At 39.8% G+C, this 24,746-nt stretch overlaps 1 protein-coding gene across 12 annotated transcripts in view; it reads left to right on the forward strand.

Annotated features, from left to right (window-relative positions):
• Positions 1 to 24,746, forward strand: part of GAB1 (GRB2 associated binding protein 1) — a 95,963-nt gene that overhangs the window by 24,238 nt on the left and 46,979 nt on the right. Inside the window, exon 1 of one of the 12 annotated variants that reach the window (XM_066996047.1) lies at positions 13,688 to 13,846. The exons of 10 other annotated variants lie outside the window; for them this stretch is intronic. In XM_066996047.1, the coding sequence (XP_066852148.1) occupies positions 13,793 to 13,846 (54 nt within the window). In that variant the 5' untranslated portion in view covers positions 13,688 to 13,792. Of the gene's footprint in view, positions 1 to 13,687; positions 13,847 to 22,183; positions 22,302 to 24,746 lie in introns of those variants that run through there. One more of the 12 variants, XM_066996049.1, reaches the window with a different exon arrangement.

A 24,746-nucleotide genomic window follows, 5' to 3' on the forward strand; every position in this document is an offset into this window, starting at 1 on the left:
AGGAGTAAATGGTGATGTTACTGTGGAAAGCTGAAGTGAGTTGTGGAAGAGTTGCTGGATTCTTTGTCTTCCCTTACTGCAGTGGGGAGGGAAGGGCTAAAAAGAGCCAAGGTCCTCTGTTCCTCATGTACCGGACAGCCTAGCTGCACTGGCATACGACAGGCATGACTTAGGCTGTGCCCATCCCTGGTGCAGTCTTTCATCGGGTGGAAGAGCTGAGGGGAGGTCAAGTGGCAGCTTGGAGCTGTGCTACTAGGAAGTCTTCCTCCTTGGTTATCAGTTCTGCACGGCTCATGGTTTGATCACTGAAAATCTAGTACTCAGTCTGTAACAGCTTTAAATGCTGTCCTGTTCGTTTTGCAAATCATAGTGCCAGGCTGCATTAAGAGACAGTTTACTTTTTCAAGTGTTCTGTTCTTAAAAACCTTTGAGTGTATGAGGTGTGAAAATAACGCAAGCATGTGTTTGTGCTTTTTCTTCCCTACCTGATTGTGGTGGTGTATCAGCTTGAATGTGAATATGATCTCACTAAAGGATCAGCTGGTTGAATGTGGGACCACTTAATGTTATGCATTCCTGATTACTCAAACCTGTCTAGTTTGTAACTAATTAAGTTTTTTTTCAATTTTATTATTGGTATGTGGTGGTCCTAGAAGATACTGGTGCCTCCTTTTTTCTTCATTAAAAGGAAGCATAAAAAAATCCACGTGGGCTCATTGTATGTTTGGAAAGTACATAGATAAGAATTTACACTTGGCTTTTTCATGTGTTTGCTTACTTAAGCACACTGCTATTCAGTGATCATTCTCTTAACAGCAGTGTGCTTTACTTTGAACTTCTGAGTAGTGATGCTCAGCTGCAGCTTGCATTAGTGATAAATGGTGGGTAGCCATTTTGTGTATACTGTAAGAATTTTTCCTGAGATAATGAGGTACCCGTGAAGTGTCCTTAAGGAAAACAAGTTCTCTGCATGGGAGTATGAGGAAGGATTAAAAGTGAGACAGTCAGTTGATCCCCCTTTACTCTTTCTGAAGAAAGAAGGCTTTCCAAGTAACACTGACTAAATTATTAGAAAGGGTTCAAGATAGGAGAATATTGGTGAAAACAAGACTGATAGCTCACCTCTTCAGGTTGATTTTGCACTGCAGGCAGCTTTTTATTTTGTGTAACACAGAAGATAGTGATTTCTTATTGTCACATCTGCTTCTCTGTTCTTTCATCCTCCCCTCTTTTTTTCTTCAGAAAATTTCTTGGCGAGGCTATCGATGCAAATTTGACCTTTAAGTTTTTGACTGAGCAGCTCGTGTTTCAGGAAATAGTTGAGAATGTGCTAGATAATTTATTGCAGGAATTCGGTGCGTTTTTATCATGCTTTGAAGCTGTCAAGGCCATGTAACAAAATCCATGCCTTTCATCTTACCGTACACTATGGAGGCATAGGTCCTGCTCACAGCTCACTCATGGGGGGTGCTCATTGCTGTGGCCGCTGCACCTTGACGTGCTTCAGTCATTGGGCTGTGGTGGTGCCTGGACAGTGAGAACCACCTGGTGGGCAGGGGGCATGTACATGGCCATGGATTTCGTTCTGAGCCAGGTTGAGGCCTGCCTCAGGTGGTACACCAGTGCTGGTAAAGCTCCAGGGCTGACGCTGTGTGAGGCTGGGGGCTTCCAGCTCTCTGCTAGTGGCAGTGGCAGGCCCGAGTTGACCCCGTGGCCCACTCCATGCTCTCCCGCTGTCCCCTGTGCGTTGCTGCCATGAACATGGAGCAGCTGAAGACACTGAGCTGGCTGTGGGCCAGCCTGAGCTGTGTATGTAGCGTGTGTGGAGAGCACCCCAACCAGCAGTGGAGGTAAGTCGGAGGGAGAGGGGCAGCGACAGGGGAGGTGCGTTGGGTCCTTTTGTCCTGCCTGCCTCAGCATAGCCAAGTCCCGCTCGTGCACTTGCTGTCTCCTTCTCCTGACTAGCCTTGCTTTCTATCCCACTGGGGTAATTTTACTTTCTTTCTGGTTAGACAAACCGACGCTGTTTTGTAAGCTAATGGTCTGTCTCCATTAAGTCATTAAGTAACCGTGTTTCATTGATGAAAGTCTAGTTCAACAGACTTGGCGTTTAAGGTCAGTAGACTATCTGTGTAATAAGTGCAGGTGTGCAGTCATGAGTGTACCATGCAAGCCAGTTTTAAATCATATGTTCTTTTGCACATGATAATTACTGGTAGAATAGAAATACCAGCAAGGTTCATCTTGAAAGCTTCTGTATTTACCTTCCATTTCTTTTCAAATGCTGCAGCCAAGTGTTTTGTCTAAATTACAGAAGTTAGTTAAGTAATAGTGAAAAACCATGTGAAAACTGAGATCATCTTGACAGAAATTCTGTCATAATTTGATAATCCATTTTACATACTTATTACTTGCTATTTCTTTCTGCTTGTCATCTCAGGTTTTTATTTGGATGTCCAGACGTTAAATGTGGTGAGGAGGAAACCCTAACTGGATTTATTATGTTCAATATGCTTTTCCTTGAAAGAGTGTTGGTCAATTTTGAAAGAGCTGTTTTTCATAATCTTGTATGAGCTCTCCTCAAGTGTGTAATAATAACAAAAGGGAGAATGTTTGAAAACATACCACAGAAAGTTAGGAAAAAAAAACCAAACAAACAATGAGTTGTACCTCTTCAAAACATGAAGGGGGAAAAAAAGAAATCCTGTTAGGGTTTTGCTAATAATCAAGGTTCTCATAACTATCGGAAAAAAACGAATAAACAGTTGAAAGACAGTACTTGCTGCTAAGGTATCTTCTAAATCTCTGTGATAGTGCAGCAATCTGTGTGTTTGTTTAAATTTGTGACTACTAGTTTACTAAGGCTGTTGCAAAACTTTTTGTTTATTGTTAGTGCATTAGATAGAAGTATCTGATAAGTGATTCACTCCATGCTTTTAAGAAAAAACTCTGGGATACGCAAAGAGAAAAGAAGGAAAGTGTGTTTCGGAGATATGTATTACCTCTTCCGTGAAGAGCAAGCTTTTTGTTTCCCTCATGCTGTACTGCTGCACCTGTGCTAAAGAAACCATTCGGAGTTAATGTGTTGTCCAAAGATACCTGGTTTGAAAGATCTCTTAAAGAATAAAAGTAAAACTAACCTTACCTGCTGTCACATTCTAGTTACTGGTATTCCCATTCTGAAAATAAGTGCAGCTATTGCAATGTGTCTGCTTTTAGGAGTGCTCGTACTGATTTTGCTTTAAAGCAGGAACTTCTCTCTGACTACACCTTCAAATTCACTGAAAAAATTACATAGCAATAACACTCATGCAAAAGGCTAGCTGATTTTTGTAGAAATTGCAGACCTTTGGGTATGTGATCATCAGGCTGGGGCCTGAGATATAGTGTGGTTTGTGTGAATTCCTGTATTTTATATTTGCAGTCTTCACCTGTAACTGTCTGCTTTCCTGTAAGGTATGAAAAAAACTACTTTACTTTGGCTGCATTTAACTATCCAGTCAAAAGCGTAGGAGAGGAATTTGAAGGTATGTTCTGAGCAGCAGAATTCCATGAAGGTTGGTGTGAAATATAACGAGGCTTTCTCATTCAAGTGTAAGGATCTGATATTAAGATTAAATGAGAACATCTGCAGAGAGGTGAAATAGTTTCCAGTCACTTATTTCAGTGTGAGTTATTCAGACTTTCTGTATGCTTTTAAAAGGGAAATAGAGTATTAAGTGTCAAAGCAGAGAGGGAACTGGGGAGATAGCAAGGCATTTCTTCACCTGCTGTCAAATCAGATAGCATAAAATTGAGTGAGCTCTCTTGTGGTTTTAAACATTTTCTGTGTGCCCATTTCTCCTTGTGTATATGTATTTTGTTAATACAGTAGTTCTAGGAGTGCCAGAAGTGTCCCTTAAGCTTCATTACAGGTAGTGTATGTATTCTTGGTGTAAATCCCAACCTTAAACCTTCACCCCAATATGGATTTGTCATGAACAAAAAATTGTTTATACTCTGTTCTTATCCATAGTTTTTAGGTGATTTATTTTTAGTTCTCAGATTATAATTTCCTGTTAACATTTACATAATTCCTATTGAACCATTGCTTCTTATTCTATAATGATCTAAGGACAAAGTAAAAATGGGGTGTGACAGGAATCGGTGCTTTCTCTTCACAGATCAGTGCTTTCTCCTTATATTGACTCCTTTAAATTGTTTGTTCTACAAACTTGGTTTTATTCCACTTAAATAGTGTTAGAGTGATGAGATGGATTCTGTCTCCCCTAATGTACCCCTGGTAAATAAGATAGATGTGTGTTTCCTGGCGATTGAAGTGAGGCAATTAGCTAATACCGTGATAGTAGGGAAATATCTATCCAAATGCTGGAGTTGTTTGTTTGGACTGTGTGTGACCTTCTGTCATCACTGTTGATATTCAACATAGGCAAAACCTAAAACCAATATGGTACCTGAGATTTTGCTTGGCAATTTTGGGGGATTTCTGAGAAGCTCAGTGCTTAGTTCGTTCTTGGAGCTACTGCTGCTTTTGCGGGGCTGTTGGTTGTCTGAAAATGGACCAAGTTCATGGTGTAAGTAGTTGCTTATCACCAGAAAATTAGAATTTGCAGGTGTGGGCAACATGTTTTTGAAATTTCCATGCTACTTTTTGGACCTGCAGATGGTAGCAAGAATAGTCTTGCATTCAGAGGATATTTCAGGAAAATTTCTTGCATGTGACAAACAAGAAAGAGCAGTGTATAAAACAGTTGTTAGCAAGTTTTTGCATATGCGATGCTCCACAAAAAGCTATCTGTATTAAATGTAAGAAACTTATCCAAAAAGAAGCTTTACTATCTGGGACAATCCATTTAGGGAACTGCTTGTTGTCCCGCACAGAAGGGGAGAGAGATTTTAAAAACTGGCAAGGCAAAAAATGACATTTTTCAAAAAAATGACATTTTAAAAGGAGTTGGTTAATTGAGTATCGTAACAGGAAGTGTGTTCTGTTCTTGCTCAGAAGAGAATCCGTAACTTTGTACCTGGCTCTATTTTTCCATTTGAACTACTCTTCATTTTGTCAAGACCCAGACTAACTGGAAAAAAGAAATTGCGCTCTACTCTCACTAGTTACACTAACATCCTCAGCAGCATTGTGAATCAGTCAGTGTAGCTCTGTTTTAATTAGTTCTTCACTAATACTAGAGGACAACCCCCAGGAACTGCTTCAAATCAATAACCATACAGTTAAAGGTCATCAGCTTTAGTCCATGAAACTTGTTCTGATCGTTTTTTTCTGGATAGTTGGGACTGTGTGATCAATTTTTTCCTGTGGCATAGCATTCAGGTAATAATGGTCTTAATGAGGGGATCATGAACTGAGGCAGTTGCTAGAAGTAAATAATTTTCTTCTGTAAATGACAGTCACAGTACCAAAGCACACCAAGAGCAGTTGTAATCCAAAAGAAACACATCTAACAGTTGAAAATCAGAGCATCACATCTTGATGACATCTTTTACTTTCTTTATGGAAGAAATGTCATCAGCATCTTCTTGAACTTAACTTATTCACTTGTTTTTGCAAATTGGTAGCAGAAGACTTCTAAGATTCCTTTGACTTCAAGATGTAGGCCACAGCTAATTTGCAAGCTCCTTCATTTGAAGCTTCTTCATTAGAGATAATGCATAATCATGGTTAATGACAGTATTTATTATAATAATGTATAGTCTGGAGCAGCTTCAAGTAGTGATTTGTTACTCAATTCTGCTAAATAATGAAGTTGTTCCAGCAATCACCCTGTCCATCACTGTTTCTTACAAGAACACCCTGTATTGGAATATGCTTGTCTGCCTTTACGTACATGCAGTGGTATATCTATAACTTGATCCTTTCTTCAGCACACAAGATGCCTGCATGATCCAAGCTGTCATCCCATTCCCTGACTACTCCTAGAAACAATTCAACTGCTGAATGTTCTCTGAAGCCTGCCAGACAATAGGAGAGTTCTTAGAAAGACTGCAGTGGTTCAGTCTTCCAGGACCTGTAAATCTGAGGCAACATTTTCGGCGTATTTTCCTTTACAAAACATAGTACTTGTCTGCAAGTAAGACTAACCTTAGGCTTCTGTGACTCTGTAATGTCAAAACTTACTGCACAGAATTTAGGCACCTCTCTTACTGCACACACCCCAAGCATTACTAGTGTTTTGTTCAGTTTACATCATTATCTTATGTAGATAAAACAAATTACTTTTTATAAGTATAATTTAATAAGCATTTACACAATGTAGTTTAGCGTGGATGACCCTTAATCACTTGTGATTCAACTTATTGCATGAGCAAATTTTACAGTAGCTATTTTATCAAAAACACAGAAATGCAACTTTTTAAATTAGAGCATGTGTTAGCACAACTGAATAATTCAGACAACTGTGCGTCATATTGAGCAATGCTGGGAGGACAGTTGATTGCAGGAAGTCTAAAAATACTTTGTATAAGTTCATTGCCTCATGCACACTTGAAGTGGCTAGAAACTCAAATGTGTGCTTGTTAATGTCCTACAGCTTGAAATTCCAGGACTTGGATGGAACATAGAGCCCCTGTAGAAAAACTAGTGAAATCTTGAATTTGTGTGTGCAGAATAATGTGCTTATGCAGTCAGCTTTCTCGTCCTGTGCAAAATTATTATGGGTTGTCCTTCCCCCCTTGTAAACATCTGGAATTGTGATAATTCTCTACATCACCTTGGGGGGGAGGGAGGACGGACAAATAAACAGGACGTTACATTTTCAGGAAATCAGTTGTTGTTCTACTTCTTTCAAAATACATCTGCAAGCTGATGTGCACCCATGCACAACTTGTACGAGATTCTTGAAGGATGAGCAAGCATTGTTTTCCTGAAGGTCTTAAGCCATGCCTCTGATGTATAAATGAGAGCAAAAGAAATACACTGGCGTTCCTTTCTAAGGCAATTATGACAACAAAGTAGCCAAGATAGATGTACAGAGAGCTTTTGTAAAATGGCCTTTGAAAACTGCGGCACTGGATGGGTGTTTAGGACATGGTGCAGTGTGTGGAGTGCAGTGTGTCTCCCACCAGAGCTGGAATGGGCACCAAGCTGGTCATGTGCAGGCAGGGCTTTGCACTGACGTGCATCATGTCTTGCTGCTTGCTGATGCATTGGGTCTTTCTTGGGGCTGATTGAGTATCCTCCTTCTTCCAGATCAGGTTTTTCCGTAATACTTTGCACCTGGAGGAGCTAGCCAGTACTTCCTTCTCTTCCACAAAACCCACTGTGCTTCGTGAGGTGTTTCACGTGTGCTTCTAGTCCAGTTAAATTGAAACTGCCCAGTTTTGCTTTTTGACTGCAAATTTTTACTGTAAGATCTCACGTAGCTTCAGGAATGGCCTAATGCAGTGACTACTTGATAGTCTTGAAACAGTGACTGAAATCACTTTACCAAATGTCAGTCACGTATAATTATACAATCATGTAATTTCTGATGTGTGCATATCATATCCCTGTGTGATAATGTAGAACAGAAATTAGGGGCAGGAGGCAGAGTCCAGAAAAGATACTATCCTTTACTTTCAGACCTAAATCCCCACTACAGAGATTGGAAGATAGCACCGGTCGCTTATTAGCAACATCTTGGGCCTAGGGTTCATTCTGCTCGAGCTCTGCTGCCTCTGCAGACTTGTCTAGGCCAGCTTTTTATTTTGACTGTTAGTAAGACAACGCCCTGGAGCTGGTTACCCTTCAGATGGTCTGTCCTCTGATAAAAATTGTTCACCGCTCTCCTGTCTGAAAGGCCGTCGGGAGCAGTATCAGTGGAAGCCATCGGGCTTACCTTGTCCTGAGCTGTTTGGATACAGTGCATTTATCAGCCTCTGTATGGATGTATATCTTGTCTAGCACTGCTCACTTGGGTTTTTCAGTATATTAGACAGGAACAGCCAGGGCAGGCTGAGATATGCCTTTTTACAGACGTGGTCTCGGCGGTGCCATACAGCACATATGTTGAGGTTTGTGGTTCTGAGCTATATCCATTGTAAATCCTGTAGGTGAGGTTTGAAAGCACGTTGGCCTAAGGAGCACCTGCACTTTCCCAGGACAGACTCTTTTAAATATGCAAAAATACAAAAACACCCAATCAACCCCAATCCCATATGCAGTGTGGTCAAATGTCCATCTCCAGAAGCATTTTCTCATCTTTAAAGTTTTCTGTGGGTGTAAATGCCAGTACAGCTTCACACTCTGCTTCATCATAATGGAGTCAGAAAGAAATTACTGTCAGGTGGGAAGATCTTTCTTAAAACCTTCTTTCAACATTTGTGTCTATTGCAATGTGTTGGTTAGAAGTGTGGAGCAATCTGTAGATTTTGACCAACAAGAAATGTGTCAGAAATTGCATGTTTTTATGACCCAAAATAACTTGTCAGACATTAAGCATTATTATAGTCGTATATAGTAAGCTTGAGATGATAATTTCTTGGTATATGGCAGTAATTGCAAAATCTTTCTGAAACTGCAGTTCAGTCTGCATGTTTCTATTTCCTGTGATCATGTGCTGCAAATCAGTTTCTTCCTGTCTCTTGCTCTTTCTCATTCATTGGTCACTTACATGCTTGCGGAGTTTCAATATGCTTGTAGAATACCTCACACTAGGAAAAATACTCAGGGAACTAGGAGTTTGATAAAAACTAACATAGAAATTGGATGAATGTTACCTTTTTTCCTATGAAAAAGGTGACTGGTAGTTTCGTCTTAGTCTATTTCTGAATGGTAAGTTGAGTGCATAAGTTCTTATCTACAGATTTCTTCCTCTAATTCCACACACTCAAGAAAAATGAACAGAAAAGTGAGTAATGGCACCTCTCTTGAATGATACAATCTTGTGCTAATGTCTAAAAATATCTTAAAATGTAAATGAACAGGAAGGATTGCTAAATGGCAGTCTAAATCTTGCCTATCTTTAGAAAGTGGTGACTTAAAAAATAGGTGTGTGTGGGGGGGAAATCCCACCCCTGAACTCAAGTTCAATAAACCTCTTCCTATTTTCTTTTCCTCTTTTTTCCAGAGCAATGTATTTTTCTACTCTTTTATCCTCTGAGCACTCTTGGTGATTCACCATTGTATTACCTATAGGAACAAGTGCCGGAGCACCTGTGTGACGCTTGGACTCGGTTTAGTCAGCAAGTACTCGTTTGAAAGCGTGTGCCTTTTGACTGTGAATAACAAATATTGTGGGAAAATAATGGTACTGCTGATATGATAACTGAATTGCAGAAACCCGTTGAAGTTTTCTGTTATTAGAAATGAAGTCTCACATCATTACGTGGCTGTGCTTCCCTAAGCTTTATGTGACTTTTCTACCTGGGCTTTGAATTCTGTTTATCTGAATGATAGTTTTACAGAATATCAGCCAGAGGCATAGAGCAAACTTGGGATGCATGGGGAAACAAATGTAATAAGAATTTGATCGCTCTGTGGTACTTCTTCCATGCTGAGGGTGCAACTTTTACTTTTCTTACTTTTCATTTAATTAGCATTTCAGATCTCTATGGAAATTAACGTAATAACCTCAGTTACCTTATTACAGATAGACCAGACCGTCCAAGTTCTAGGTTGCCTATGGTATTATTATAGTACTTATTATTATAGATATATAATACTTATTATAGATATAGATATATAATACTTATTATTATAGAGTCTTAATTTACTCACATTTAAGCTGGTTGTGCTTATGATCTATCTAATCTGGACATCTGTTGTAAGTTGAGTGTGTGTGAGAAAAGGACTGAAAAGGAGACAGTTACTGGATCATGTTTAAGGAAGATGTCCTCCCCCGTGGTTCAACTCTTTTAGTAGCTACACTGAGAAACCCTTAAAATACTTCAGTATTTTTCAATAGGAAGTGTATATGAGGGATGGGAAGGAACATCTTGGTTTCAGAAGGTTGCTAGCAGACTTGTTGAATATTGTTCAGATTTGGAAGCAATATTAAGTTGCTGAGTGGGACAATTAAATATTTAGATCTAATAAAAAAAAAAAAGACACTTGTGCATTGCCAGTGTTCCACTTACCAGTGCTGTGATTAGTGTCATGAACTTCATGTTCAAGTGTATAAAGTTGTCTTAGAATAGTTTGGTTCTTACAAAGAGTACGTTGCTCTTTCTAGGTAGATTTCAGTGCTGTGCTTAGGAAAACAAAACAAAAGCAGAAAAGAGAAAAAAAGCTGTCAAAATGGCTAGTGGCAGAATAACAATGCTGTTTTTAAGGTCAATATTTGTTGTTTTTAAGTGGAGTAAAACATTTGGTATTTTTTTTCTTACTCCTTTGAAGCTGATAGAAGTCAAATGAATTTCCCCTTGCTGCTGTCTTGTCTCCTTATTGTCATTGGAGTTATTTTGATGGGATGGTGGAGTAAGCGATTCTGATTTGTAGTTAGACAACTATTTGCAAAGTTACACTGCTTCACAGGGAGAGATCAGGCTGTGTAGCAGCTTGTCTACCTACCTTGCTATTTCAACTGTATTCCTTGTTAGGGGAGGTTCACAGATTATTGAAAATAGCTTCTTAAAGAGTAAATTACTTTATTGTTTTCAGAATGCTCTTGCTCAATAGCTGTTGTTTCAAATCACAGAGGATTCTAAGGTCTTTGCTTATGCAAACTGTCCTTTGGCTGTGCAGTTGTGGGGAAAAATAAATTTCAAACAGTCAACAAAACACAGTGCTTGACAGCTGCTTGATTATATATTCACAGAATTACTGGGATGGGAAGGGACCTCTGGAGATGTAGTCCAACCCCCCTGCTCAGAGCAGGGTCAAGCTAGAGCAAGTTGTTCATGGCCATGCCCAGTTGGTTGAGCATCTCCAAGGACAGAGTCCTCTGTGCAACCTGATTCAGTGTTCAGTCAACCTCACAATGAAGTTTTTTCATATGTTTACAAGGAATTACTTGTACTTCAGTTTGTGCCCGTGGCCTCTTGTTGGACTCCGCTGTCTTTGCTTCCAACCACCAGGTATTTATTACACCTTGATAATATCACTTTCTTCTCTAGGCTAAACAGGCTTCTGGGAGCCTTCCCTGGAGAGCTGCTTTTGGGCTGGCTGGCCCCCATCATTGATGCCTGGCTTATTCCTCCCAGGTGTGGGACTTTGTATTTCCCGTAGCTGAGCTCCATGAGATTCTCCTTGGCCCATTTTTCCAGCCTGTTGAGGTCCTCTGAGTGGCAGCATGGTCTTCTGGTATATCAGTTGCTCCTCTTGGTTTTGTATTGTCTGTGAACCTGCTGAGGGTGCGTTCTGTCCCATCATTAGTGAAGGTACGGAACTGTATTGGCCCCAGTATTGACCCTTGGGGTACTCCACCAGTAACTGACCTCCACCTTGACTTTGCGCTGCTGACCACAAGCCTGGAAGTACAGCCACTGCAGTCCACCTCGCTGTCCACTTATTTAGCCGATGTTTCACTGTGTTCCTCTCTGAGGATGCCATGGGATATAGTGCTGAAAGTATTCCTGAAGTCAAGATAAGGGAAATCCACTGCTCTTTCATCCACCAAGCCGTTTATTTCATCAGGCTAGTGAGGCGTGTTTTTTCCTTTCACAAATCCATGCTGTCTACTCTCAGTTACTGTCTTGGCCTTATTTGTTTGGAAGTGGTTTCCAGGGTTATTTGCTTCATCAAGGTAAGGCTGACCCATCTGTAGTTCACCACATCCACCTCCTTACCCGTCTTGAAGACAGCAGTGACTTGCTTTCTGGAGGTGTTCAACATCAGGTTGGATGAGACGCTGGGCAACCTGGTCCAGTGGGAGGTGTCTCTGCCTGTGGCAGGGGGATTGGAATTAGATGATCTTTAATGTCCCTTGCAACCCAAACCATTTTATGATTCTATGAATATGGTTATGTAAAACCAGAGGAGAAAATCTGGATGCTTTTAACAATGAGGTGTTTTATAAGGAATGTCAAATGTGACTAGGTTACCTTTTTGTAATATATCCTTCATTTTAAAAAACAAAACAAAACAAAAACAAAAAACAAAAACAAACAAAAAAAAACACAAAAAAAACCCAAGTTGTTCAGTAGGGGAAGAGTCCTGAGACAAATCCTTGCTTCAGTTGGCGCGGGTGAATGAGTAGTCTTTTGATCTTGTTATCCAGTCATTCTGCTAACTTTACTTTTTTATGTTCGTGTTTTAAATGAGTATCGTGGCAGTGCATTGAGAAGCTTTCAGAATTGAGGGATTTTACTTGGTCCAGCCAAGTGGGCTGATAGCAACATGGTTGTAAAGGCTTAAGGCTGCTTCACACTAGCTCTTCAGCAGTTTCTTCGTTACTGTTGAGATTGTTGCTTTTTACAGTTGTCAAGTTTTAGGAGGTTCTGTGTATTTCTAGCCTAACTACTGTAAGATCATAGCCTTGTGTACTGTCCGGTCTCCTTTATTTCACTTCATTCCTTTGCCCTTACTGAAAGTAGCTAATAGCAAAATGGTACTTTAGGGAAGGTGCTTTGTGGTCTAGGGAGCTGTGCATTAGAGGCCCCAGTCAAGTCTAGATATGTCAGTTGCCTTCAGGAAAGGAAATCACATTGTTAACTGTGTCTTAATATCTGTGCTTACGCTTGTGTGTTTTTTCTTGCATTGAATAAAGATGTGTATAAATTGTGGTAATGCTGATATTTTGAAGTATTTTGGGGAAAAAGGAAGGGGGTGATGCCAGTGTGATAAGGTAGCACTGTGTAATTTAAAACATATGTCTTAGATTTCTGCCCATGAATCTTGTGGTTCTTTGGACAAGGTGCTTAATCTCTCTTGTATGAAATGCAGTTACTAGAGGGGCTTGTTTTGTTTGTCTTGCAAGCTATGTAGTGTGGCTAGCTTTTTTTTTTAACTGCATGAGCAACAACTGGATCACCTTGTTGTCTAGAAAGACATTAGAACTCAGGGCTATTTTTTCCCATGCAACTGAAGAACAAAATATAGGCTAAGCTTAGTTTTAATAATTAAATCTTGTCATTAGCCTCATCTGTGAAATAGAACAAGTTTAATTTGTTCATATGTTACGTTACTTAGAGGTTGGCTGTTTGTTGATTTGGTAAGTGAATGGCATTAATTACTGTACCATTTTCATAGTGGTAGTAGTAGAACAGCCAGTGTATTGGGCTGTCTGGTGTCCATTTGATGTGTTGAAGCTTGCATTTGGGGGAAATATAGCTACTGATACCATTCTATCAAGCTCGATAAATTTCACATTAGAAAATTATAAGCTGTGAACATATAAACTGCTACATCTGAGCTTAATGTTCTCTATATAGGAGCTGTTGTACTTGGCTATGATTGAGTCTAGAATATACATAAAATTTCAAACTGGACCATAGCTAATAACCTGTTGAATATAAATGGCATTAATGTTATGATTTGAGCTACCGGTGTTTTCTGATAGCTCGGGTAAAACCTGGATCACAGTTTTTTAATCCTCTGGGTGTTGCTGCAGTGAGGTAGAAACTTCACAGTTCTGGTTTCTGTGCATGGCAGTCATCTATTTGTAGGGGTGATATCAGAGTAAGCTGATTAGCATGATTGATACTGCATGTCAGGGCACTGGCATAATGGGCTACCATTGAGACTGCTTTGTGAAACCACACGCAGATGAGGTAATCTCATTAGATGATTAAAACCTTCATTGAGTCTGCAAGATTGCAGAGCTTTCAGTTGTATTGCAGTTGGGAGCTGATGCTAAGTGAGCATAGCGCTCTCCTCGAGTGATGCTGAGATGGAGATCTTCCTGGGTTTTTCTCCTGGATGAGTCGCCGCAGCCTGGATAAAAGCCGATGCGGGATCTGGCTGTGTTTTAAAGTAAGATTTGGGGTGATAGAATTATTTTTCTTTCATAGTCAGCATCTGCCTTGTTAGTTGACTTTTTATCATGCTTTGCTGTTCTTTGTGAAATTCTGTAGCATTAGTGTTAAAATTATGTGTTTCTCCTTTATGTAGCTTCCTATGCCCGTATACCAAGGGGGAATATTAAGGGTTATGTTGCTGGCAGCAGCAGTTACGGCTTTTATCAAGTAACTTTTTTTTTGTTTAGTTTTCCCTGAAGGTTGACTTTGACTTGGCCCAGGAAGAGATTGGGTGTAAATGGCACTCCTTGTCCTGTTTACAAATAGTATGGCAGGTAGCACATGCATGTGCTAGAACAGGTGCTATACAGAAATCCCATTTGACTGGGTCATATGCTGTGTGTCAAGGAGCTCACCGAAGGACATTGGATTTAAAGTGCAAAGTAGTGTATTTGATTGGTCATATACTTAAGCTTCCTTTTTGCTAGCAAGCTAAAAGGGAAAAACAAAAGCTTCCAATTCTGGGACTCCATTGTTACAGTATTCATAATGCAGGTCTTCAGGAAGACAGATTACTGGCACTGGCAATAACTGCTCTAGCTGTACGGCTGAATTATTCTATATTAAAGATTAGCCCAGTAATCTGCTTGAGGAGGCGGGGGAGCAACAGCATTTCAAACTGGCATTGCATGTTGTGAGCAGTTGGTCCATTCTGTTGCCTAGAGAAAATACTGTGTGACACTAATATGCATGCATGCACATCTAGTGAGACGACAACAAGCACAAATTCTATTTTGGCAAGGGAACCCCTGTGATGTAATCTCCTCTGAACTCCGTTTTCAAATGTGCTCTATTTATTCAGCAATCCTGCAAGGAAGTGATCTTTGTCTAAGAGCTATTGAAGATACAGTGTCAAAAAACACCTCACCAGAACCCCATGAGGACCTGTTCCAGCATGTCAAAAAGTGGGAAATATGCACACTGTGACAGGAATGTTCTTTCATGTGCATTTGACAGAATATAAAAATACAGATCTGTGCAAGTTACTAAGGGTTCATAGACAATGATGTGCTGTGAAATATGATCAGTACAGTAAGTACACACAGCAAGTTTTCGGTTTTAATTTTCTTTGTTTAGTAATAATGGCATAACTTGATAGTATCAGATCATCTCATTGATTTTAAAACTCAAGGTCATGCTGGATATCAATAATAAGCAAATAAGAGGCAGGCCCACAATTTATGTGCAAAGTCAAGTTAATAGGCTGAAATGAATTGCTTGACAGTTTCAATCTCTGCTGTATATAGGTATGGAAACATTTTCCCTATCATCTTTAACTTGCTCTCTAAATGTACTGGCGGTGTTGAGGAGTCTCAAGTTCTCTAATTCAGAGACCTTGGTCAAGCCCTGGTGTTGCCTGAGCTGCTGGAAGGGACTCAGTTGAACTTGTTTGTACCTACTTGTTACTTAATGGGCAAAGCAAGCTTCATACATACACAGCTGCATGTTGTCTGCAAAGGATCTGTTGCTCTGAATAGAATTTAAAATTATAGAGTATTTTCAGTGAAATGAGGCAACTGTTTTGATTACAAAAATAGAAATGTCCTTTGTTGGTATGAGTGCAAACCAGCTTATTCTTTCCGAGTGTCTGCCTTGAAGAGAAGAGAACAAATCATAAATGAGAACTGTCACAAGATCCTTTTCAATGGGAGACCTGGTGTTTTCACTTCTGCTGTCTGCATCTTGTGTCCACTGGAGATGCCTGAAGAAACAGATCAGCAGGAATTATATTGTTCGAACAGTTCAGTGATTCCAGGGTCACTGAGGCGGAGTTGAAGACAGGGAGATTAATCCATGAATTGAGTTTGTTACTCTGCCATTCTTATTTAAATGTTGGAACTTTTTTTCCTCATTACACAGGCTGGTTGTAATATTTGGGAAATCTGTAGTCTGTTGGTTCATACATACTTGCTTTCAACTCGATCTGTACGCTGAGTGCCCTGGTAAACAACTGTAAACAGCCTGTCTTAAAACACTTACGCTTTCAAGTGTGTGTGTGGAAATATCTTCTTAAATGTCTCTTTGATATCTTTGTTTTAATGTTGTTTCTCACAGAAAGGGGAATTAAGGCCAGGTGTCAGAGCAATCCCAGAAGAGTGGGATTAAGACTGAGCCCTTATCCGTAGAGGCTAACTGGGAGATCTGGACTATGCAGAAATTATTTTTGTCCTTACTCGTAGCTCATAAAGAAACAAATAAGTTTTTCTGTACCAAGTAAAATTTTGCTGATGGCAATTTGTGTTTTGAGTGCTAATTTAACTTTAATTGTAAGAAATCTATACTTCCAGTGTTTCTTTGCCTTGAGTAAAGCATGCTGATTAGAAATTGCTCGATGTGTGGATCTCCCTATGAAATATTCAGAAGTTATTTTGCTGCATATGAACCAACTATTGAGCCTGTTTTTTTTTCCAGAAAACTTTCTAATCTTCTTAAAATAGTGATCACAAAATATTTTGCTCTGTTGTTGTGTTGTGTTTTCTTCCTTCCCACCCGCTGCTCCCTCTCCATAACAACATGGTGTGTGAGCCCAAGAAGAAGCTAATGTTCTACCTCTGAACTGTTTCTTTTGTACTATGTTTGTTGAGCTAGCTGGCCTGCTTCCAGAAGTGCATGAGCATGTTTATACATCTAGCCTAACAATAGTATCATAACACCAATTTGTTTAACCTGGGCTGGAAATAACAACCTAAATGTTGTGAATCAATGAGAAAGCAGTCCTTTGTGTATGCTTCTCTACTGTGTCAGCTCGTTTGTGTTACCTGATAAAAATCACTGGAACTTAGTTTCTTTCTGTTCTGTGGGCAATGTGTCAGTTCTGTGAGTGCGATGTGATACCTCTCTTAAAAGCTTAGAGAAGCTCAGCCGTAGCTTTTCCTTCAAACACTATCACACGCTGTCATCAGCTTGCTCGGGCAGAAGGTGTTGAATTTTTATGTCCAGTTCAAGCACGTATTACTGCAGAAAATAAGCTGTCCCCAACACATTGGAGAGGGTGTTTTTAGTATAATAGACTATTAAATAGTTTGCCTAAGTTATTTTTACTACAGCATTTGAGCCGAGTTGTGAGGAGGTGGAAAGCATGTGATTAATGCTGGTTATGCTTATTTATTGCTCACAAAGCAACTAACTGATTGATTGGCGTATTTTACTTAAAGTGCCAAGAATTCGGGATAAATGCTTTTTATTGTTGCTTTGATTCAGCGACTTTGCCAAAATAATTTTTCTCTGGATTTAAGCAATTTGGACAGTGTTTATTAGCAACTGCCGTTAGGAGTCCTGTCAGTGTTTAGACTCTTAATATGCCATGGGGCCTCGCGTTTTAGAAGTTAATGGGAAAAAAAAAAAGCAGTGCACTTGTTTTGAACCAAAATGAAGTGATACTAAGGTTTTAAACATTTGTACTTCATCATCTCATCCTCAGTCTTCTGATCTTTGCTGTGTAATAATTTAGTTTTAATCTAGCAAAATCTGAGCTGACTTGTCTCATCTGCTGAAGTCTTACTTTTTATGAGAAATTTTAAAATTGAGAGTAAGAATGGGTATTCCTGCCGCCCTAGCAAGTGAGCATATTTTCAAAAGTGAGAGTATATTTGTTTCCATTTTATTCAGTCTTCTGCCCTCCCTTACCGAGAAAAATGAGTGCTCACAAATTATGTAGTAGCTTGGGTGAAGTGGCACCTGTTTAATAGGGGACTGGCTGCAGCAGTACAATAATGTGACGTTTGTAGGTGTCTTATCTTCACAGTCGGTGACAGGAAGATATAATCATTCTGCATCAGCAGCTTCTAAAATTATGGCTTGGCGTTGTTGTTGGTCTTCCAGTTCTTCTGTCACGATTCACGTAGTGAATAAGCAGCTTCAGCTCTGCAGCTCTGTAGAAGAAAGACGCTTGTGACAGAGGCAGAACTAACCTGCTCAGATGTGAAGGTCAGCTGAGTATTGCTTAGAGGAGCTGTTTACGTTTTTTTTTCAGCACTTTTGCTGGCCTTTAGGTCTGGGAGGGAGGGTAGATGATTGTACAAGTATGGGAGCCATTCACTTGGAGACTTGAATATAAGCCTTAAATCTGTTTAGCACTGAGGGTAAATGACAGCTTAGAAAGCCTGTGTGAGACCTAATGTTGGATGTGGAAGGCAAGCGCCCTACCAGGCCACATATCACCGATTAGAAATGGAGCACTGCACTCCTTCCCGTCGGGCACTGCTGGCAGTGCTGCCAGCCTGTAAAGCAGGAGGGAGGCCCTGGAGACATGATGTGCAGGGGGCTTGCTGAAGGGTCCTGTGCAAGAACCAGCCAGACTAGCAGCGTCCCTCCCAGCCGGCTGTGCCCGATGGACAACTGGACAACTTGTCACACGCCCTGACATACGTGGCACTGGTGGTTCCTTGAGGGGAAAAGGCTTTGGGTGCCCCTGTAAGTGAGGGGAAAATGAGAAGTTTCCTTTGCTTCAAGTTTGGGATGTTGTTATGGTGGTATATCTTTATATATATATACACACACACACACATATATGTATTCTTTTAAAAGCTAACTGAAATCAGTCATCTAAGTTCATACAAATGATGTGATATTTTCTTAAGAGTTGGAAGATAGAAGCAAGATTTAAAATCTTGTATAAGAACTTGCACTGTTCTGCTGCTCCAGAACACTTTCCATCACTTTCCAATCTGAAGGATTAAGTAATGGTTGTGTTGAAAATACAGAATAAACCCTTTCAAAGTCATCATAATACAGATACTAGGGAAAAAAAAAAAAAGTTTTGTAGGTATCTAGCAATTGCTAGTACTCACAGTTCCAGAATGAAAAGGGTTAAGTTAGGAGTTGAAACAAAGTACCTGCTGAGGTAGTTTGTTTTTTCCATCTACCAGCAATTAAAAATATTTTCAGCCTGCTGCATGTGTACCTTATAATTCTGTTAGAAGACAAAAAAAAAAAATTTAGAAAAACATGTTTTCCCCTTTCCACAGTTACATTGTTCCTGTGCTGGCAGTAGTAAGAGCTTCCAGAGTGTAAACAAAGTAGATACCGTTTAAATGTATAGAGAGCCAATACAGTAAGTAACAGGGCATCCACTTTTAGAGTTCCTTTGCTGCCTGTAAGTTAAAAATTAAACAATTTTTATAGTAAGTGAAACTCTCACAAAAAGGCGTAAAAAGCAGTTGGATAATGCAGTGCTTGCTTTTCACGTCAAAGAGCAAAGCTTAAAAATGTGGAGTGCTTTGCAAACCAGCTGAAGTAAGGGGGTTCTAACACTCAAATGTTCAAAATTTAAGAAGAAATACAAAAAATAAAACCCTGACATTTAATTTCTCATAGCAGTGTTGGTGGTTTAATGATTAGTTATTTCATTTTATCTATTTTTAATGTTTTTCTGTGCTTTGTGATGTGATCTGATACAAATGAAGACATGAACAGTCTCACTGTACTGAGCAAACAGCAGGCTAATTGTTCACTTTATCTAGTGCACAGAGGAGGAGGGGAATGAAGTTTGTGGTGAGATCAGAAATTCTATGCAATTCTTATTCCCTTAGCAGTTATTCATCAGAAGGATGCTGTGCTTAAAAAGAACAACAACAAAAAATATCCAGAAGGCTAGACATCTTTTTTTAATATAAGCAACAAAAAAAAAAAACCACCAAATCCTTCTTAGAACTTAAAGGGAGAGATGAATGATGATATTTGATATTAAGCATGTCTGGGTTTGGGGCATTTTTTAGATGAGAAAGTTGATACTAAAGTGCATTTTGCTTTATCTTGTTGTTTATCCTATGAAATATTTGGCATAAGGATTGCATTTTCTGTGCATTTAATGTTGAAAACAGTGTCATTTGAATTTTATATCCTTAGATGATACTGGAGATGTTTGCATTCGTGTACTAACCAGATGCACGAAGTGCCATTTTTTGTATCATGTTTGGATGAAGTCTTAGATGTCAAATGCTTTTAACTGAGTGAGATGCGAACTGTTGGCTGTTTGGTAGACTCAATGCCCTTTGTCGGGTGGTGCCACGTCGGGAGCTGTTCAGCTGGGAGCTCGGCCCATGTAGCAGAGAGCTCTGCTGCAGCACAGCTGTGGTGGCTGGCCTCTGAAATTCAGGCTGAGAAACAAGCTCCTTCTTTCATGATACAGCTACATAAAGATATTCTTATTATTCTGCATTTACTTACTTTTTGTCATATGATGCTTACAGTGAAAGAGTATTAGTCAAAATGACCAGAGCTGTGCAGTTGGGTTTCTCACAGCAGTTCTCAAAGGAAATGCTGCGTTTTAAGAGAAAACAACCTAACGCTTCCTATCTTTCCACTTATTTAAACTAAGCATGCAGACTTGATTCAAGGTGAGTCTGGGAAGAAGTGTGATTTTCTTGTACCTTGTAGTTCACTTCTTTTCTCTCAAATATGCTTACCTCCTTAATATTTTTTGAAGTGAAGTATTTGTGGGCCCTGGAGGTTGGCCATTAATTTTAGGCCATTGTGTGAATGCTAACTACTTAAAAATAGTCATGGAGCCAACCTCGCTTCCTCTCAGAGTTTATCAGTTGGAAGCATCTTCTTTTTATCCCATGTGTAAGCAGAGACCTCTCTGGATTGATGATTTGATCTGTATAGTGGAAAATCTAGGCAGGATATCCTTTCTCTGTTATTCCTTGGTGTGATGGCATCAGGGTCTGTCTTAACATGGGGGAAGGGAAAGGAGTATCCTATTAACAGGCAGAGTGGTTTCAAGGGACTCTTAAACTGTGAACTCGCAGGGAACCTCACATTTACTCTCCTTGTTGAACCATTTGTGCTTTGAGCTACGATGACGCTGTGTGGCTTCTGCTGCTGTGCTGAAAAGCTTGCTCGTGTGCAGTACAGCCATTTTGCATTTGGAAGTGGTTGTGGGTATTGTGCTGAAATATATCATCAGGAGCTCCTCTGTGGTTAGCGTGAGTGCTTGCAGGCCTTAATGAAATACCGCATTGATGGGCTAGATCCAGCCTTATACTGCAGAAAGGCAGTGCCCAAGCTTCCCCTGCTAAGGAAAGAGTATTTCAAGTGCATTTCTATGACTGAAATGCCTCTAAAACCCATGCAGTCAGTGCCTGATGTACGGTAGAGGTTCAGTGAATGCATGATCAAGTGTGTCTGCAGGGCAGCAAGCATGCTCGGAGTTGTGTTGGGATATTATTAGGACCTTGTGTTTTGGCATGCTTGTAATTATTCCTCAGTAATACCCCTAACCTGAAATTTCTTCGCACTTCCAAGGCAGAGGGATGTTATCAGCTTCAGTGATTGAAGAAGAACCCTTGATCTAGTAGCCTTAAGCTCCCGACAAGGAGGCCATATAAAAAAGGCACTGATTATTTTCCCCCACCCCGTTCCCCTCTTCAGGAGATGCAGTAGGGCTCTCTACAAGAGGGGTGAATCCCTTTCAGAGTCAGCTCATTCTGCTCTTATCTTGGTGACCTGGTTGTGTTGCAGTGTAACCGCAGAGGAGGAACCTGAAGCCTTTGGGGAGGGATGACAAAAACAGGACGTGATTGTGGGTTTGCAAGACAGCAATCAACCGGTACTTGGAATGCAAGACGAAATCATTAAAACTAATGAAAAGAAATGCTTTAATTGCCTGTCTGGACTTCGGAATCTATAACTCTGGAGCGTTCATGCCAAGATGTTAGTAAAATTTAAAGCACATGACTTTTATATTGGTAATGAAAATGTCTGCGGTGTCATTGCATGGGCTTTTACATCAGGGGAGGATAAAGACCTTTCCCTCTGTAACACGAAGTTCTCTTTGACTACTTCAAACTAGGAAGGTCCTTCTCATTAGCAGACTGTTCAGTGACTTTTGATCATAAGACTCTTTTTATTCTTTCAACTGCAGTGTTTAAATGGACTACTGGTTACATTTCATACTAGGATGTAATAATGATTTGGAAAACAAGATACCATGCTGCAAGAAACTTCTATTGCCTTTTACTGCTTACACTATCGTAAAACTGAGTTGGTTTTATGAAACAGTCTAATGACTGACTTCAATGCAGAACCTCAATATATGCAAGAATTTGTACCTATGTACACTGAATGATGTTGCACTGTTTTTAACCTAGTTCAGCCTTGAATCTGTAACAAACATCGTGAGTCTATGCAGGTAGCATGCTTTTAAAGCAACGTTTTGAAAACCGAAGCGAGGGAAGGTTTTTCAAGTCTTAAACCCACCCCTCATGTATTAAATCATTCGAAATCTTACAATTGCTGTTATTTTCAGGCCATTGTGTCTACTTCCTGTTGGTCAAAGGTTATGAGGATAGGGTGGTGTATAGTGAGATGGAAAGCCGACAGGAAAAAGAAAGCCTTGCTTATTTTGGGGTAGACACAACTACAGAAATGGCCAGGACATTGCTTAAGTTTTCTGAAGACTTAAAGAGGTAAACTAGAAAAAACTGCTCTTGTTGTTTATTTTTCTGCTTTTTAATTCATGTGTACGGAAAATGATTTGGATTAAGTAAACAAGGGCTTCCTTACAGAACGGTATCTTTCTGCTTGAAATATGTTTTTTTTTAAATGGTTTAGCTTTTGTTTTGTTTTAGAAGTGGACTTGATAAAACTTTGTGAAGCACCGGTCAAAACCTCCACCCGTTTGTTCACTTGCATTGCTAACTCATTTAAAAAAAAAAAAAAGAAAAAAAGGAAGTTTTATGCCACAAAGTGCAAGTAGGAGTTCCGTGATGTATTGCTTCAGTGCATTACAGGCATATGTGGGCATACGTAGGTGTGTTAATACAGTCCTCTAAAACACTTAGCTTATCTTAATATTTGTATCATTATTCAAGAACCATATGTTATTTCTTGGCTGTTAAAACAGTAGTGCGAGTCCTTCAGTTTTGTCAACACGCAGGCTTGCAGCGAGCTGTTGGGAGCAGATGCTGGCTGGCTGGGGCTTGGCGTGCCGGCGCTCAGGTTCCTCCGGCAGGGCGCCTCGGCTCTTGTGGTAAGCAATTGTGGCAAAGTGATTCCAAGGATTTGGTTTCTGAACAAATCTGGATTCATAAGGTTGCTGTGGGGTGGGAAGAAAAGAGATAAATTAGTTGGTCGTGGTGGTTAAATTCTACAAAACTGTTGATCTAATAATAAGTTGTGTGATGGTACTGTTAGAAGCTAGGAAACAAACTTTTTTACTGGAGCTGATGAGAGTGAGTAGCTTTTTGTAAGCTACTCAGAGTTGTTATACTGAAGCTTTTTAATTTTCAAGTATGCTGGTATATAGTTAAGTATGCAATGTAGCTGATTTTTCATCTTAACCCTTTTGTAACTACTACTGACTTATTTGAACCTTAAGAAGTATATTGTTTGCCATCTAGGTAGGAAAAACGTTTTTTTATTATACTAGAATCTCAGCGTAGTATAAGAATTTGTTATAATGTATTGGTAGTTTTGACTGTGCTGGTTTATTTAGAAATCTTTTCTTTCTCTGGAGTTCTTCAGGTCAGCTGTGAAAATGCTCTGAGCACAGTTTCGAAGTGGTTCTCAGTGATCAAGGGTGGATGTATGTATCGGACACAATGCTGACTTTTGTTGTACTTTTGAATTTTCTTACCAGCTCTTTTTCCATCTCTGCCCACTTGATTCATGCACATTGCAGACCTGATGATTTGTAGTGGGAAGGCTGATAATTTTGCTCCTAAAATAATGTAAACAACGCTGAGCATGCCCATCCTATTTCTCCCCCTTCCCTGCAATAAGGAATTCCTTGCAATGTCTTACAGTATTTAAAATATAGTGTGTTGATTTTCCTTGTAATACCTTGGCAGAACAATAGCTTTCCCTTCAGCATGCCCGAAGTGGCCCAACAAAGTGTGAGCCCTCTCATTGCTGTAATAGTGGCTGACTCACTCACAGAAGAGGCTCCAGCTTCAGTCTGCAGATGCTTGACTTGCAAAAATGTCAGCTAGCACACAGAGCATACAGTCTTGGTTTCACAAGGAATGGATAAGGATGGAGTGTCAACATGTCCTAAATTTAATTTGTAAAGATTATTTAAATAGTCTGGAATTTCCTTTGGAGACTTTTCCATGAGTGTTAATAGATGTCTAGCGGCTTCTTTCAGTAGGCAAGCAACTAGTAGCTTAAGCTACACTAGCTAGATGGGGAGGCAATTTGTAGAAATTACGGAGTAACTTTGCACTGTCCTCAACTCTGCCTTAATTCATCATCCCTTGTTGAATTCGGTGAAAATGTTGCTTCCGTAGCCCAAATCCCCTTTCTTTTATGGGGAATACAAAACACAGCATTTAAGCCAATGAATATTTTGACTGAGATGACACGCGGAATGCTTGGCCTGTGTGGTCATCTGTAGAATTGTCTGTCTTGTATGCAGCATGAGCACACTTGAGTGATCCAAACATGAAACAGAGAAGCAATTTCAGTGTCCTTTAAAGGGTCCAAAATAGTGATGGAGTTTTTACACAGTTCTAATGTCTTGCTTTTCTTTGTATCTAAGGCTTTCTCAGATTATGGAGACAGATATCTGCACAGGCAAGTAAGGAAAAAAATGAAAAATGAATCTGTACAAAAAAAAAAAAAACACACTGGGTTTGTCAACTGGAAGACTGGCATTTTTTCACACCCTGTTATAAGCACCACTTCAAAATGACTACCCAGCTAGGGAATGAAAAATGAGTAGACAAAAATAAATGGTAGAATATTTCATCCCCTGCCACTGGTGGGAAAGCAGCTGGTAATATCCATGGAGTATAGGCTTGACATTTCAGCTTTAGATTAATTGTGTCTTTATAAGTACTGATTTTTTTTGGTTTTCTATGCATTGTTCTCATGCGACTTGTCACGATGTGTACTCCTGAGCTCAGGACAGT

Source organism: Anser cygnoides, chromosome 4 (assembly GCF_040182565.1).
Source record: "Anser cygnoides isolate HZ-2024a breed goose chromosome 4, Taihu_goose_T2T_genome, whole genome shotgun sequence".
Taxonomy (NCBI): domain Eukaryota; kingdom Metazoa; phylum Chordata; class Aves; order Anseriformes; family Anatidae; genus Anser; species Anser cygnoides.